At 39.9% G+C, this 18,644-nt stretch overlaps 1 protein-coding gene across 1 annotated transcript in view; it reads left to right on the top strand.

The window, feature by feature from the left end:
* PDE3A (phosphodiesterase 3A) overlaps positions 5,600-18,644 on the top strand; it is a 364,186-nt gene continuing 351,141 nt past the window's right edge. The window contains exon 1 of the mRNA XM_005680800.3: positions 5,600-7,250. Coding sequence (XP_005680857.3) covers positions 6,318-7,250 — 933 coding nt within the window. The 5' untranslated portion in view covers positions 5,600-6,317. The remainder of the gene's footprint in view (positions 7,251-18,644) is intronic.

Raw genomic sequence — 18,644 nt, 5'->3', positions numbered from 1 at the left:
ACTAGCCACATGAGGCTATTAAAATTAAATACAAGAATTCAGTTCCTCAGTGGACAATTAAATACAAAAAGTCATAGTTCAGTCGGGAAAGAATCTGCCTGAAGTGCAGGAGACCTGGGTTTCATCCCTGGGTCAGGAAGATCCGCTGGAGAAGGAAATGGCCACCGGCTCCAATATTCTTGCCTAGAAAATGGACAGAGGAGTCTGGTGGGGTACAGTCCATGGGGTTGTAAGAGTCAGACATGACTTAGTGACTAAATCACCACCACAGTGGCACTAACCATGTTTCAAGGGCTCAACAGCTACCCATGGTTAGTGGTTACCATATTTGAAGTGCAGAGTATTTTTTATCATAGAAGAAATTACTAATGGATAGTGTTGCACAGTGAAGTAAAGCTGGAATAGGACAAGAGGTCACAGAGAGTGTCTTGGAAAGATCATAAAGGTCCTTGTGGGCTGCTGGGGAATTCTGGATTCTGCAAGGTCAGTGGAAGCCTTTAGGTGGTTTTAAGGAGGGAGTGACATCACTGAATTTAAAAGTGACATCATTGGATCACTCTGGCTATTGTGTAGAAAATGAATCACCAACTTTTTTTTTGTGTAGAAGAGCATCACCAGCTTATAGCAGCTGTCCAGACCAAGGATGATGGTGGGTCTTGAGCTGGTTATCAAAGAAGGATGGTGAAAAGTTCATGGATTGAAGTTGTATTTTAGAAATAGAATCAAGTGCGCTTGCTAATAGATAAGAAGAGCAAGATAAACAGAGGAAGGAATAGAGGGCAATACCCTCTTAAGAGGTATGAGAACTAGGTAGGTGGTCATGATTTTTTCTTAGGGTAGGGGAGGATTGAGGAGAAATAGGCTGGGTGTCTGGGGACTGGTGATAGAAGGATAGGGTAGGGAGGGGGCTGAAAGTTAAGAATTGTTTTGGATGGTGATGGTTTAGCTGCTAAGTTGTGTCTGACTCTTGCGACCCGATGGACAGTAGCCTGCCAGGCTCCTCTGGCCATAGGATTTCATATTTTAGTTACCGATTAGATATATGTACACAGAGGCCAAGTATGTTGTGGAGAATAAGTGAACCCATACTGCGGGGTGTAAACTGTTAAATTTAAAAGAATTCCTTTAATGATAACTATATCTGGCAAAATGCAAGTGATATGCAATGGGGTTAATTTCTAAATCCTCTTCACAAAGTCCTCATAGAAACATCCCTGACTTTGGTTAAGTGGAGAGCTTTAGTAAGTTTTTTGAATATTTCTTTCCATTTTCCATATTCTCCTTCTACCACATTTTCATGATCCTTTGGCTGTATTGTCACCTTCTTGAATGAGAACTCATCACTAAGGGAACATTTCATGCAAAGATGGGCACAATCAAGGACAGAAATAGTATGGACCAGCAGCAGCAGCAACAGAAGCAGAAGATATTTAGAAGAGGTGGAAAGAATATACAGAACTATACAAAAAAAGATCTTCATGACCTAGATAATCACGATAGTGTGATCAGTCACCTAGAGCCAGACATCCTGGAGTGTGAAGTCAAGTGGGCCTTAGGAAGCATCACTACGAACAAATCTAGTGGAGGTGATGAGATTCCAGTTGAGCTATTTCAAATCCTAAAAGATGATGCTGTGAAAGTGCTGCACTCAATATGCCAGCAAATTTGGAAAACTCAGCAGTGGCCACAGGACTGGAAAAGGTCAGTTTTCATTCCAATCACAAAGAAAGGCAATGCCAAAGAATGCTCAAACTACCACACAATTGTACTCATCTCACACACTAGTAAAGTAATGCTCAAAATTCTCCAAGCCAGGCATCAACAGTACATGAACCGTGAACTTCCAGATGTTCAAGCTGAATTTAGAAAAGGCAGAGGAACCGGAGATCAAATTGTCAGTGTCTGCTGAATCACTGAAAAAGCAAGAGAATTCCAGAAAAACATTTACTTCTGCTTTATTGACTATGCCAAAGCCTTTGACTGTGTGGATCACAATAAACTGTGAAAAATTCTGAAAGAGATGGGAATATCAGACTACCTGACCTGCCTCCTGAGAAATCTCTATGCAAGCCACGATGCAACAGTTAAACTGGACATGGAACAACAGACCGGTTCCAAATAGGGAAAAGAGTACATCAAGGCTGTATATTGTCACCCTGCTATTTAACTTCTATACAGAGTACATCATGAGAAATGCTGGGCTGGAAGAAGCACAAGCTGGAATCAAGATTGCTGGGAGAAATATCAATAACCTCAGATATGCAGATGACACCACCCTTATAGCAGAAAGTGAAGAAGAACTAAAGAGCTCTTGATGAAAGTGAAAGAGGAGAGTGAAAACGTCGGCTTAAAACAACATTCAAAAAACTAAGAGCATGACATCTGGTCCCATCACTTCATGGGAAACAGATGGGGAACCAGTGGAAACAGTGGCTGCCTTCATTTTTTTGGGCTCCAAAATCACTGCAGATGGTGACTGCAGCCTTGAAATTAAAAGACGCTTCCTCCTTGGAAGGAAAGTTATGACCAATCTAGACAGCATATTAAAAAGCAGAGACATTACTTTGCCAACAAAGGTCCATCTAATCAAAGTTATAGTTTTTCCAGTCGTCATGGGCAGATGTGAGAGTTGGACTATAAAGACAGCTGAGAGATGAATAATTGGTGCTTTTGGACTGGGGTGTTGCAGAAGACTCTTGAAAGTCCCTTGGACTGCAAGGAGATCCAACCAGTCCATCCTAAAGGAAATCAGTTCTGAATATTCATTGGAAGGACTGATGCTGATGCTGAAACTCCAATACTTTGGCCACCTGATGCAAAGAACTGACTCACTGGAAAAGACTCTGATGCTGGGAAAGATTGAAGGTGGGAGGAGAAGGGAATGACAGAGGATGAGATGGTTGGATGGCATCACTGGCTCCAAGGACATGAGTCTGAGTAAACTCTGGGAGTTGGTGATGGGCAGGGAGGCCTGGCATCCTTCAGTCCACGGGGTCACAAAGAGTTGGACATGACTGAGTAACTGAACTGTGGAGAAAATGGACAACTTTTATTTCTATGTGGTTGCTCAGTGTCCACTTTACATGTTGGGTTTGATTTCATTTAATATGTTACACACAGTGCTAGACACTTCTTTCTGGTAGTACAGCTCTGCAACTTTCTGCATCTACCTAAGAAGATTTTATTGTTTTCATTTCCCTGCCTCCAGATTCTGGATGGTAATGCCAGGAGAGGTGGAATTTACTTTTCCTTTTGGTAGAAAAAAATAACTTTCTGGTTGTGAGGCTTACTGAGAATTGGGAAAAACCAGGACACTGCTTCTATAATACAATGGAACATTTCAAGAATGTAATTAACATACAGATCTAGTGTTTCTGTTTTGCTGCCATTAACAGATGCCATTCTCATGTTCTTCTGGTCACAATGTTGCTTTAATATCTACATTCCATCTCTTACAAGTTCAGTTTTTATGGTGATTTATTTTTTCCTAAAGAACTGAGATGCTTCAGGCGCTAGGGTACAGGGAAAAATGGAAATACTCTAAAATTCTCACTATTCCTTTCTTGCTAATCTTGATATATGCCCAGATCTTAATAATTTTTCATTTTCATATGCTCTTCTTGATGGCAGTGGATATCATCACAATATTCCAATCAAGGCTTTCACTCAAATGTTTCAGGTAGGCTCTGACATATGAATCATATGTCTAAAAAAGAAAACTCAAAAAAGCAGCAGGCTAGGGGCTCATTTGTCTTTGGCAAAGAGATCGCTGCTCCTGTTTAATTATTAAACAGATGGTGCCCGCTGCCATTGACTAGCTGCCCAACTTGTTTTCCATGTGGTAACATGGTTCTGGACATCTGATGGAGAGAAGCTGTATTATCACAGTTCCTCATATCCACTTACACCCTGATTTAAGTATTAACATCCACCCCAAACTAAAGCAGGCTGTTTCCAACAAAGTTAAGCTTAAATCTTAAGCTATCTCCTCCCTTGTCTCACGAATTTTCTTTTTCAGGTATCTCCTTTGTCTTTTCTTTAGATTGCTTCATCTCTACACATAAAATACAATAGCATAGTGAATCAGTTGGGCTTGCCTGGTGGTTCAGAGGTTGAACAATCTGCTCACAATGCAGGCGATGCAGGTTCCATTCCTGGAGAAAGGAATGGCTATACACTTCAGTATTCTTGCCTGGAGAATTCCACAGACAGAGGAGCCTGGTGGGCTACAGTCCATGAGGTCACAAAGAGTTGGACATGACTGAGAAACTAACACTTTCACTTTTTTTCCACTTTCACTGAACTAATTATCCGAATACCCCAGCTTCCACACATACTTTACCCTGGAATGTTCAGATAATTAAGACAAAATTGGATTATCTTTATTATTATTAGTGAGGGCAAATTACATTTAAGGTAGCCATATTAAAAATGAACAAGAGTTCAGGATTTAAAAAAACCAACTTTTCACACTGACGGACTTTTTAAAAAGATACTGTTTTTTCATAATCTGCCAAAAAAGCTTAAATTTTTTTACTTTTAGTTTCTCAAATTCAACATTACTACAGCGTAGGAAATGTGTAGCCTATAAACATGAATAACTAGGGTCCTGTTTTGTTTTGTTTTTACAAGCTTTTTTCATGGTAGACAATTTCACCATAGGCAGCTTTTAAGATCTTTCCTAGTGTTAACCTACCTGTTTTTATCCCCCCACCCCCATTTTGAGATTTTTTAAAATATTTCTGATTGTTTGAGCTTCCTAACTTTGTACACTTCTCTGAGGCTAGGGCCAGTTAATCTCAATGTAATTTACCATCCCTCATCAACAACTGTTGACTAATGCTCTCATACACTGTATTTTTTAAAGTAACAACAATAACAAGAGAGCTCTCCCCTTTCCCTTTCTCTTTAACAATGTTATTTGAATCTAGGTAACTTGTTGAAATTTTCCATTGTTTGGACCAACAGGAAAGCCTAGGTTCTCTTCCAGCAGGAGCAGTCAAGGCCTTACAATGCCACCTGACATTGGTTTGCTGTTGGACCTGACTTGAGTCTATAAGCATCTTTGAATCACTCAGACAGTAGATGTGGCTGTCATTTTTCAGGACAATGGGAAGTCTGCGGATTCCCCTCTAGAGCTAAGTATCCAAGCACCATCCTTTTTTCACTCCAATGTCCTGGGCAGCCGTGTGTGAGGGCCAGCCTGAGACCCTGGAGCCCCCGGAGGCTGCGAGCCCGGCGGTGGACGGATCTGAGCCACTCCTTCCCCAGGATGCTGGCAGAGCAGCCCGGCTGGACTCCGGGGAAAGAAGCTCGAGCTAAGAAGAGCGCCTCCTCCGGGGAGGGGCGGGAGCAGGGCTGAGAACGCTTTCCTAGGGAGTTGCCTTAAAGAAAGCAAGCGGGATTGCAGATCACTCCAGCTGCCTGCTTTTTTATACAGTTTTAATCAGTCGTCTCCACTCTCCTCCCTTCTGCAAAATTGCAAATCACCACCAACCTCGCACCAAAAAGAAAGAAAGAAAGAAAAAAAAAAACCTGTAAATCTCCTTCTCCTTTCTCGCCCTCACTTCCCTCCCACCCTCCCTTCCTCTCCAGCTCGCTTGCCCTCCCTCCCGTCCCTTGCGGCAGCCGCTCGTCTCTCCGACTGGGTGTCTCTCCGACGGGACTCAGCAACTTCTTGGTTATTTCTCACCCCCTTTTCCGTTTTCACCACCTTTTGCCATGAACTGGACCGACAGACGCAGGGAAGGCTGTGCTTTCTGCCCAAGGGAATGGTGGTTCGCTTCCTGGGGCCGGGTCGGGGAGGATCGGCCGAGGAGAAAGAAAGAGTGATAGAGAAAGAGCTGCATTAAGGAGAGGAAGGGGGACCTCCGTCGGCTGAGGGCCCCTAGCGTGCAGCAGCACCCAGGATGGCCGCGAGCTCTCCCCGCGTCCCCGGCTCCAGCTGCGACCCCCGCACGCCGGACGCCTCGGGCAGTCTTTAAAATCCTGAAGTCCGGAGAGACCCCAGAGGACAGAAGTCGGGGGTGGGGGTGGAGCGGAGAATGCTGCAAAGCTTTTCCAAGAGAGAAAAAGAGGAAGTCTGACCGCTTCTGCCTGTGCTAGCTTTTCACTGGAAGGCGTCTCTTTAGAGCATCTAGCCTTCTCCAGGAGTTATTCGAAAGCTGAAACTTTCAGTGCTCGCCGGCCTGGGAGCAGGAGGGATTCCGAGGGTGGGATTGCGAGAAGAGCGGGCGTGATCGCGCGCGCGCGTGTGTGTGTGTGGCGGGGTGGGGGCGTCGGGGGGGCCCTCGGGGACTCCGCGAAGAGGGCGCACCATGGCCGTGCCGGGCGAGGCCTCCCGAGTCTGGGCCACGCCGGGACACTGGGAGGCGAGGCCGGCTCCAGCGGCGGGCCCCGCATCGCCCCGGGACGTGGGCTGCCGAGGCTGCTGGGGCGCCCGGGTGCTGCGGCCGCTCCGGCGCTCGCGGAAACTTTCCTCGGCGCTGTGCGCGGGCTCCCTGTCCTTTCTGCTGGCGTTGCTGGTGAGGCTGGTCCGCGGGGAGATCGGCTGTGACCTGGAGCGGAGTAAAGAGGAGGCGGCGGAGGAGGAGGAAGCAGCCCCGGCAGCAGAAGGGGGCGTCCTCCCGGGGCCGCGGGGAGGTGCTCCCGGGGGCGGCGCGCCGCTCGGCCCCTGGCTGCAGCCCTCAGCGCTGCTCTTCAGTGTCCTGTGTGCCTTCTTCTGGATGGGCTTGTACCTCCTGCGCGCCGGGGTGCGCCTGCCTCTGGCCGTCGCGCTGCTGGCAGTCTGCTGCGGGGGGGAAGCGCTCGTCCAGATTGGGCTGGGCGTCGGGGAGGATCACTTACTCTCGCTCCCCGCCGCGGGGGTGGTGCTCAGCTGCTTGGCCGCCGCGACATGGCTGGTGCTGAGGCTGAGGCTGGGCGTCCTCATGATCGCCTTGACTAGCGCGGTCAGGACCGTGGCCCTTATTTCCTTAGAGAGGTTCAAGGTTGCCTGGAGACCTTACCTGGCGTACTTGGCCGGCGTGGTGGGGATCCTCCTGGCCAGGTACGTGGAGCAGATCTTGCCGCAGTACTCGGGGGAGGCTCCGAGGGAGCATTTCGGGTCCCAGCTAATCGCTGGGACCAAGGAAGAGATCCCGGTGTTTAAGAGGAGGAGGCGGTCCAGCTCCGTGGTGTCCGCCGAGATGTCCGGCTGCAGCAGCAAGTCCCATCGGAGGACCTCCCTGCCCTGCATCCCCAGGGAACAGGTAAGGACCTGCAGCCCCCCTCTCACTCGCCTCTCGGGAAAACTTGAAAGCTTTTGGGATCTGCCACAAAGTGGAGGGAATTGGAGCGCTGGGAACAGAAGGAAAGACAGCCCAGCAAAGTGCCCTAACTTCAGACTTGGAAACCAGGGAGTTTTTCTCGCCCTCTCGCACAATATTTTATATCCTGAACAACAGGAACATGAATAAGTAATAAAACTAGATGGTCTTTGCAGGGTCTTCCACAGCTGAGCCAACTTTTTAAGATGTGCTACACCTGGCGGATGACTTGTCTGTACTTTTAAGTGCTCTCATGTTTTCCTCCTTTAGCAGAAATGTTCGAATTAAATTTTTTTTTAAGGGTGATTTTGAAAACGAGGATTTTGCTAGATTTCTTTCTGTTCTTTTTTTTAATAGAATTTCTTTCTGTTTCTTTTCATAAAATTTCTTTCTTCTGAGAAGACAGGTAAACATTTATGGAAGTCAGTAAAAATATTCTAGAGTTAAAGCAAGGAATGCTTGACGGTGAGGTGCTGATATACTCTGGTTTTGCAGTAACTTTTACTTAAAGAGGCTGCCTTTGGTGGTGCCCAGTTTGCTTTTTAAAATGTAATTTGGGGACATACATTATTCCGTGCTGATGTGTTTTGTATTAAAACCATAAACTTCAATTTGGGGAACAATATGTTGAACTTCAGAATTTGTCAGAATCGTGGACTGCGCTGTTAGTGTCAACTTGAAAAAATTTCTCTTGAGTATCTACATACTTAGTGGATATTTAGCAATTCAAGTGGATTTATACAGGAAATAATAATTTAGGAAAATATTTCTAAATTGCTGGTAATATAAATCTTTCAGAGAGGAGGATGAGGAATCTAGAGTTATGAGTGAGGTTATCCCAGATAATGTTTAGTGAATTTGGGGGACTTATTTCCTTATTATCATTGTTTTGAGATCGTGGAATACAGTTGCTATAAAGGGTGTAAAAGAACAAACCCCTATTTTAAAAGCAGATTGTATCTGAGGAGAACTTCAGTGTTCACCTCTCTACTTCAAACTGATTTGACACTTGAGGGTGGAGGTGATAGAGAGCTGGTTAAGTATAGCAAGTGGAAATTTACACTTTTATCATTTAAGTTTATGCCTACCTATGGCACTATGAGGACAACTTTAGGGAGTGAGAGAATGCCCTAGGACATAGTAAGCTTTTTCTCTTTAGGTTACTCTGTGGATAATCATTTGGGTATTTCTAAGAAATAGCAGTCACCATATGGTGTGATGACTAGTTTGTTTCTCAAATGGAGTTAATCACACAGAATGTGGTTGTTTGACATTATTTAGCAGAATGGATGACAACATTGCAGTCTCTGTGTTTATTTTAAAGCAAATGTACTTATTTAGCTTTCCCTTTAGATAAAGCAAATATTTCTTGGGTTTAGCTTACTCTAAGGGTGAAGTTAAAAACAGGCCACTGACTGATACTTAGTTTTGGTAGAAATCTGGACATCACCAGAATAAAGTAAGCTCTCTATAAGCCAATTGGAGGAAAACACATTTTAATTTCTTTTTAAAGTCACTGATAGAACATCTTTTAAATAAAAACGCTGCTAGTTTAAATGTATTTCAAGTACACTTTTCTTTAACTTACAGGGAAATGTGACCTGATCATTGCAAAATTGAAACTTAATTTCTAAGGCAAATCTGTGAGTTAAGCATAAAAAACCTGACTCCAAAATCACATCATTTAACCTCTGAAATTCGATTTCTGAAATTTCTTATTAACATTTGAGTTAAGGGTAGATTTAAAATGAGAAGGTGTTTAGGGGAGTTAACCAGCAGTGTTAATTAACCCATAGATTTTTACTGGTTTTCTCTGGTTTGAACTGACAAATGGATGATTTGAATAGCCTGCAGACTTCTAAGATAATTATTGAGCATTGAATTTTCACGTTTTGCAGATGAGTGAGGTCGATCATGTATATTCATAATATATTTTGATCAGTTTCTTTGGTTGCCATTTTTTTTTAAAGGCTATGTTTATGAAGACTCCTCTAAAATGAGAGACTATCTCTTATGGTTGATGGGAAAGCAAGGTGACATTTAGCAGAAATTTATTTACTTGAATTTTTAATGAGGGCATGGGTAAGTGTGTGCGTGTTACTTAAGGCTATTTTTTATATATGACCCTTTAAAGTTGTTGCTGAGCATAATTGTTGGGGGGGGAGTGGGTGGGAACTGACAACATGCTAGGATCTTATAAGACAGGGCAATATCTCATACGTTAGCCTAACTGTGTGAAAAGTTCAGGAGCTATATAGTAAATGGCTTATCTGTTTTATCACAAGGAAACAAACTTCTGATTAAGGGTGCAAAGTGTACCACTGTCATCTGAATGCTTTATGAAATCAAGAATCATAATAATTATAAAACACATATATAATACTGCCCTGAATGCTACCTGATTAGGAGTTCTTTTCTGAAAGAATGTCTACTCTTTAAGATAATCCTCAGGCAACAAGTGGATTTTAAGTAGAGGTGTAAGAACATAAAACACAGAGAAGCTGGCAAAGTCCTCTGGAGAATTTCATTTGGACTTTGCTCATTGTGAGGTTTAAAGGTGAGAGAATTCCAACCTTTTCTTTGTGTGAATGATAGCAGCCACTAGTTTAAGAGCTATCTCTCGGCAATGACTCAATTCTGAAAGGTCAAGGAGAATAGATGATAAAATTGTCATAAGGCAAACCAAATGACAGAGTTCCCTCCCTCCCTGCCTTCCTTCTCCCCTTCCTGAACCATCATGAAGACAATAGATCAGCTATTACATACAGAACTGAGTTTTGCAGCATTGCTCATAATTACAGCTTCAGCCAAAGAGAGGAGATCGATCTAGTCTTCAGTCTCAGAATTAACGGGACACTGGGTGAGATGCTAATGAAGAAGTAGGCTCTCAGGAAAGAACCCAATTGGTAACATTTCATGGTTTTTAACTCACTCCTACCGGCCCAGTAGGTTCAAGATTTTTGTAGATCAGTGAGTCAGACTGTACTTTTTTGGTTAAGAAGGCAGATGATTCCATTAAGGTGTATGTATCTTTCTTAAGTGGATGTTTATATCCCTGAGCAGGTATCACCTTGTCTTCCAAACACTAAGGTCCTTAGAATTTCTTGAATTATTAGAAATTATGCATGATTACTAAATGTTATTTTTCAACATAAAATTTTAATTCAGCACTTGTAACACTTGAATATTGTATTTGAAAGGGTGTCTCTTTTCTTGATACTCTACACAATTGGCTGGCTCTTTCCCTCTAATTACTGGAACCACCTTACACATTGATTTTTGAAAGAATTCAAACCTCACAAACCAATTTTATTTTAGTTACATGTTAAGAAGGATTTAATATCTTTGCCCACGGTTTCACATAAAATAAACACAAGCAGTATGCCTCTCACCTCACCGTTAATACTTTTGTACCAATTCATGACAAAATTCTTTGTGGTGGGTACACTCTCAGTCAGAAATGTACAGCTGTATACTTCATTTTGTGAGATTAAAAATCAAAATATTTTCACACACATAGGGCCTTAAGGCTGTTAATTAAACATATTTAGCAAAAAGATCTTTAGCAGGCTTTTTAGGAATGTAATTTTTTTTTAAGAGTCTAGTGGTTGGTTATCAAAAGTAGAATCAAGTTTTTCATTATTGATATAAGAAAGATATTTTCAAGCAAAGAAAGCCAAAAACGGAAACAGCAAAGCAAAAAGAATATGATACAGTAGTAGGTGTAGTTTTCAATGGTAGGCCTTCTTACATCTTTGGTGAAAAGTACAACTATCTTGCATTTACTGTGTATTTTTTAAATACAAAAGTATTTCTTCTGAAAATATAGAATTAATTGTTCTTTAAACTCCTAAATACATTTCAGGATAACAGAACATATTTCTCAAATTTAATAAATTTCAGAAACAATTATACCTTTTTAATCCAATTGTACCTTCTATCACATTTCAGGAGTCTAACTTGGCATATGGCTATACAAAGAACAATATTGATTATTTATGACCTGCTGACAGAATTAAAATTAATTAAGGCCAACTTCTAAAAACGCTAAAAAGGAAAAACAAGATTTTCTCATCCTTTGGGAAAGGTGAGGGCAGAAAATTTTTTGGTGTGTAGGGACAAAATTGTGATTTTACTTTGTGACTATAGATATTTAAAGCATACTGAAAAAAGTGTTTTAACTGACAGAAATAGTCAGTGAATCTATATAAATTTACAGAGGTTGGAAGGAGGCAAACAGTAATTTCCCTCTTTCTGTATTGAGTCTAAAGTGTAGAAAAGTTAAAACTGTAGAACTGAAAGAAATGCTGTGTATGCTGGGCTGTCATGTTAATTAAATAAACAACCAGAACAGTGACTCTGTGTATGAAATACATTTTGAAAAGTCTAGGGGGGAGGGGTTCAGGCAGGCAAGGGTGAGTGACACTGGCATGAAAAACATTCATTTATCTGTAGTGACATTTGTGTGGATTTGCTGCGCTCTGTTAGGAAATACAGCTCTGAGAAGAATCTCTTCAGGACTCTAGGTGAATAACAGTCTTCACCAAGTTTAATTTCACTTCCTTTTTCAGTAAGTTCTCATTTATTACGTTGAAGTAGGATGTTTGGGAACCTCAAAATTAGAAATCTGCATATACATTATATCTTAAGAGTGTTGATTAATGTGATTTGTGCCAGTAACAGCCCAGTAGTCTATGTACACTTCATTGAAAACTTGGGTTATTTAATCTTAGTAAAAGAGTGAGTTTATTTAGGGTGTAGGGGGCAGAGTTGGATTTTTCAGAAAAGCTTTTTTGCATAGGGCAAGTTTCTTGAGCTTTGTGAAATCAGACACAATCCTACATGTTTCTGGTGAATAGTTTTCATTGGCCGTGTGTGTGTGTGTGTGCGCGTGCGTGCGTGCGTGCTGAGTTGCTTCAGTCGTGTCTGACTCTTTGCGACCCCATGGACTGTAGCCTGACAGGTTCCTCTGTACAAGGGATTCTCCAGGCAAGAATATTGGAGCGGGTTGCCATTGCCTTCTCCAGGGCGTCTTCCTGTCCCGGGGATTGAACCTGTGTTTCTCAAGTCTCTTACGTTGGTAGGCAGGTTCTTTACCACTAGCGCCACCTGGTAAGCCTTTCATTGGCCATGTGTCTTCTATTCCATGGAGTCTCTACCTCTCTTTCCTCTTCTGGGTGTGATATTAAAAAGAAGCTTCAAGTGTATTAAATTGAAAACTCAATTTGTGTTTATTTTCTATTAGTACATTCCTATTTTCAAGGAAGCTCTATCAAATGATTCAGAATAAACCAGGAGATTCAGAGACACCTCCATATTCTTGCACTTAAAGCTGTGCTCTTAATATTCAAATGAACATTAGTTCCTTTACATAGAAATTTAAATGCTTGTAGGAATTACCTCACAGTATATACTTTTACTATTGGTAGTATTTTTTTAAAGAAGTTTTTTGTGTATGTTTTCTGTAAGGCTATCCTAGGGAATTATCTCCGTGTTGCACTTGAGAATGTACACTTGCACAATTGTCAGCATAAAATACACAGGTTTGATTTCTGGGGGAAAGAAGTCTTAAAAAGATGTGCAGAAGTCATAGTTCAGAGAAAAAGTTGTTAGGTACTGATTGCTGAAAATATTAGTTGGCCGTATGTGTTCTCCCAAAATGTCTGCTATTTTAGAAGAAGATGCTATCCTTAGCTAATGTTATTCATCAAAGTGTTTGGTCAGTGAACCTACACAATGTCAAGTCAACATGTTTTGTCTGTGCATTAATAAACCTTGTGCTAAAAAGCATACAAATTCTATACAGGTACAATGTAGCACCTTGGCTCTTCAGAGCTTAGAGCCTAGTTAGGATAATGAGATATCACCATAAGAAAGGGAGAAATCACAGTAAAGTATGGAAATGACCTCTGAGGTAATCACTGAAGCAGTGCATATAATATCTTAGAGCAGATTTTAAATCTAGAGCCAGAACCGTTCATCTCATCTCTGAAATTTTATGCGAAAGTTCATCCTTTCATTTTTTGGGGGAAAAATTTTATGTTTTCATAGATTTTCAGAAGGTCCTCAATGCATAATGGTTAAACATAATTGTTTTAGGTTTTGAGCAGGTTTAGGTTTTGAAGGCAAGGGAGAATTATTTCTTTGAAGTGGAAAGTAATTTAGTATACATTAATAGGACTTCTGAAATAAAGATAATATAAGATTTGGGACACGTTACACACACCTCAAGCTAACACAGTGGTGGCTTTCCTATCCCGAGGTGTAGTCTATGGCTTAAGGAATTTGTTGCAGCGAGATCTTAAAATGCTTAATTCCGTGCAGACTGTAGTTAGGAGACTAGAATAAGTCTGATTTTAGAGAAAAGGAAACGGAGGGAGAATCAGCTAAAAGTATGTAGCAACCTGAGGTAAAATGTTGACTTTTATCCAGTTCTCTGTTGGACTTGAATCTGCTGCTGGGGAACAGTGGAAAAAGAGTTAGGCAGATCATTTTAAACCTACCAATCACTTGTGATTTTACACTGGAATCCAACTCTAAATTCTCATTCAGGATTAGAAGATTGAATAAAACCCATTGAATGTACAGATAACATAACACAAAACTCTAGAGCCCTTACAAAGTTGAGTTTTCTGGTCATCTACCAGGCAGCCTTTAGACTGTATTATTCAAGACTTTGTCCCAGAAATGAATATCAATTGCATTGCAAAGTCCTACTTTGTGGAATCTTTATCTCATCAAAGAAGAGTGCATGATGGTGGTTTAAATATTGATTTCTGTTTTCATTTTAGTTTTTAGTGAATCGATTTAAAAATGATCAGGATTTCAAACTTCAAGGTGAAAAGGAATCTGCACATGGGTAAAGCATTTCTTTGCTAGCAAAAACAGCTGGTGGTTTTTGTTCATTTAAGTTATTTTCATGGCTTCTGTGAGAATCCATTAAAATATAAGTAAATAGGATGTAAGTTTTTTAGAGGCAGTCATGAGAAACATTACCATTTAGAAGATGGAAAGCTGTTTGGGAAAAGTCACAAACTAAACAACTTCTGCTTATTTGATTTGATAAGAGCTGTCATTTATTATTGAGGAATCTGAATGATTATTACAGATTTTAAGTATTTCAAGTCCTGTTAAGATGATAATAAAAGTACTCAGGTGTATTCATGTTTTTTCATCCTAAGAATATGGATAATTGTAAGGAGCACATGATGTCTGTTGTGTGTGTTTATGTGTGTGCATACATGTATGCATGCCTGGGTGTGTGCAAGACTTTTTCCTCTGCCAGGAAATTGCTTTACTTTCATCAATTTAATGGAGAAACAGTGTCACCCAGTGGCTTTGATGAAAACAGTCCTGTAAACATTATAGATAAGTGCTGTCCAATAGAAATATAACAGGAGCAAATTACTGAATTTTATGTTTTCTAATAGCCTCATAAAAAAGTAAAAAATAAATAAAAACTAACTAGGTGAAATCCATGATAATACTGTTTAATTTAATCAATTATATCATGCTAACATAAAATCAACATATAAATCAAGATATTTTGCTTTCTGTTTTTTTTTTTTGTGTGTGTGTGCTAAAGTCTGATTTTGTGGTGTATGTTTTCCACTTACAGCCCATTTCAGTCTGGTGTAGCTACATTTCAAGTACTTGATAGACACATGTGGCTGATGGTTAATCTTTGGAACATTTTTAAAGAGGTGAAGTACTTGAATACTAATGTTACCCCTTCCATTATAATGGAAAATCCATGTAGATTTTATGATAGCACTTAATATACAACTGTTCACATTTGTATGTAATCTTGATAGCTCATTTTTGTATCGCTTGCTGCTCTAATAGTTGGCTTTTCCTGCTTTGACATTACTGCACATATTTTAAAATATGTTGATTTTAATTGGAGGGAGAGTTTAACAGAGTCCTTAATGAGGAAGCATTTTGTTAACTTGATGTATAACACAGAATCAGTGTTACCAACTAATTATGAATTTGCCTTTCAAAGTGTGATTCGTTAACAGGGATGGCTTATGGATATAGTGTCAACACGTGATCAGCCATGGTGATTAGTCTGTTATTGGGTTATCTAATGTCTCTTTAGAAATGAAAGTGCTTATGTTTATAATGCATGTCGTTATCTTGGTAACTTAGGAAACTTAAGTGACAAACCTGCTAGTAGCTTTAATGGATGAAAATTCTAACAGTGTCTATAAAAGGCTGATGACTCCTTGCTATTGCTTATGTAAACACCACTCTCATACATATACAAAAGGAAAAAGCTTCTATTTTGTGTCCAGAAAGGACTAGAAATTTTGATAATATGTAATTTCTAAACTAGGAATTGAGATTAGGTAGCTTTTGAAACCCTGTGTGATTTCAAACTGCATGAACCTAGAAAAATGTGCGGATGAAAAAGGCAAACTTTAAAAGTCCCACCATCCTGGGACTTCCGTGGCAGTCGGGTGGTTAAGACTCTGAGCCTTCACTGAAGGGGTTAGGTCACTGGTCAGGGATCTAATACCCCCACATGGCACCGCCAAAGATTGAAAGAAAAAATTAAATAAGGCCTCTTGCCCCCCTTACACTCTTTACCTCTTTCCATCTCCTTCCCTCAAACTCTGTGAATTCATTAACTCTAGGCATAGTTCCAATATTACATTGAGAATTGATGAGAAGACAACTTTTGATTTGATATATGGTATGATCCTTTACATACATAGATGTATAGAATTATTTTTTAAATAGGCATTTATTTTGTGCATATTGGTTTATAATCTGTATGCGTTATTTATTGTATGTTTTTTAATTTATGAATTTCTCCCTTCTAAAGTAAGACATTATTTATCTTTGCATTAGAGAATAAAAATACAGAGGTATGTAGGTTTTCATGTATAACTTAGGAAATAATCTAAAAAGAACAAAAGGTAATAGAATCAGGATATACAAAGAAGCTCATTTATCCAAAAAGAAATAATGTGGACTCAATCTCACTCCTGGTGAAGTTGGTTTAATTCAGCTTTCTTTGAAGTAACTAGCTGAATAATAAAAAGCTATAGGAATCGTAACTGTTACTTGAGTTTGTATTTAATATAACAAGTCATTCACCCTGGCTAATTCTGAAATTACTTTAAATTAATGTAGAAGTTGGGCTTGTAAATTTTTTTTTTTTTTGGCCAGTCTTTTCTTATAATGTCCTGTGTGTGTGTGTGTGTGTGTGTATGTGTATAAATATTTTTCCAAGTAATGCATTTTATTTCATTTTTTTTTAAACAAAATAGGTTCTTCTCACTCAGAGTGTGTTTAAAAATTTAAGGAATGCTTTTCTATCCCCCACACGCCACTGTACCTTGTCAGAATTTTGAAATAATTTTATGCAAGAAGCTTGTGGTTTAAATTTAATAGAATGTTAATAGAATTTTTCCACCTTCTGAAGTAAGTTGAAATAACTGAATATGCTGTGTCTGTGGCAAGTGTTTCCTCCTCTTCAGATATAATCCACTTAAATAAGCCTAATGGAAGTTTGAAGTCATAGAAATTTGGCAGGGGGAATGGTTTATTTGGGGGCGACCCCTGTGGAGTCAGCCTTCTTTGGACGTTTTTAAGCTAGTTTGAGCACAGAGAAAGGAAATGGTTCTTATTTTTAAACTAAGTATTTCAGAGGATGAAGTTAACAGGTCTGCTTAGGAAATGCTCTTCAGGAGGCGATGGTAGTCCTATACAAAACAACCCCCTTGTTTGGGTGTTAGCAAACACCTAATTCCGCAACAATCTCCCAGGGAGGTGGGAGAGACATCCTGAGCTGCCTGGGCTCCCCGAAAATCTACTTGCTAGGCTCAAGAACTGAACAAGTCACACTCCTATCACAACATTCTCATTATAAAAGGAATCAACCCTTCTTCCCTTCCTTGTGTCAGCCATCAGTGTTTTTTTAGAAAATTCCAGTGTCTTGCTCATTGTATGCACCAGCTAGTGGAATAAAGGGACGGAGAAGAAAGAAATGATTTTACTCTGAATATTTATCCCCCAATCTCCTGAGACTGAGCTAGTGATTAAACCTATTGAAGTAAACTTCTGTAGAAAAAAGTAGCCTATTCACTAGCCTGTGAATTTACATTTTTAAAATATTAATACTTTTATTACTATAAAAAGTTTATCTGTACAGTTCTCCATAGTGGCTATATCAATTTACATTTCCACCAACAGTGCAAGAGGGTTCCCTTTTCTCCACATCCTCTCTAGTATTTACTGTTTTGTATTATTGTTACTATTATTGTAGATTTTTTTTGATGATGTCCATTTTGACTGGTGTGAGGTTTCCTCACTGTAGTTTTGATTTACATTTCTCTAATAATGAGTGATGTTGAGCATCTTTTCATGCGTTTGTTGGCCATCTGTATTCCTCTTAGGAAAAATGTCTGTTTAGGTCTTCTGCTCATTTTTTGATTGGGATGGTTGTTTTTCTGATATTGGACTGTATGAGCTGCTTATGTATTTTGGAGATCTAATTCTTTTTCAGTTGTTTCATTTGCAATTATTTTCTCCCAATCTGAAGGCTGTCTACATAGATACACTGCCATGTGTAAAACAGATAACTGGTGAGAAGCTGTTATATAACACAGGGAGCCCAGCCTGGTGCTCTGTGATGACCTAAAAGGGTGGGTTGGATGAAGGGAGGGAGGCTCTAGAGGGAGGTGATATATGTATAGTTATGTCTGGTTTGCATTGTTGTGTGGCAGAAATTAATACAACATTGTAAAGACGTTTCATCCAATTAAAAATAAATAAAAACTCAAAACATAACTTACAAAGATTCTCTGGCATGTGTCAGATAAGGAGCTGAACTTGCCTATGCCTTTCGTGGTAGGAAACCCCACTCAGCATGAGTCCTAGATATTTATTTTTAGCTCGCTTCCAACTGAAAATAACCAAACCACCCCCAAGACCAATGTGGTATGAACTTCAGAACAGTATCTGAAGTTAGGGTATGTTTTTCAGAAAAATAAAAGTTCAAGTCTTTTTCATGTACAACTAATGCTTTAATTGAGAAAGAATCGACTTTGAGATTTGTTCCCATGGCTTTCTACAAAGTGTTGGTAGGTGTTCAGCTACACCTTTTTACAGTTAGTCTATATTCTTGTTAGAGGTTCTTAGTGAATTGCTGTTTCCTGAAAAGTCTCATGTAAAGTAACTACTGTCTCCTTTTTATCTGTTAATTGTGCTCAGTTACAAAATATAATTTGAGCATATTGCTTCCAGGGATGACTTTGTGAAATTAGCTTTTTTTCAAATGTCATCCAACTGTAGTGCTAGCCCAATTGTGCTGAATAATCTAGAAGT

Source organism: Capra hircus, chromosome 5, assembly GCF_001704415.2.
Source record: "Capra hircus breed San Clemente chromosome 5, ASM170441v1, whole genome shotgun sequence".
Classification (NCBI taxonomy): domain Eukaryota; kingdom Metazoa; phylum Chordata; class Mammalia; order Artiodactyla; family Bovidae; genus Capra; species Capra hircus.
This window is presented reverse-complemented; position numbering and strand designations above follow the sequence as displayed.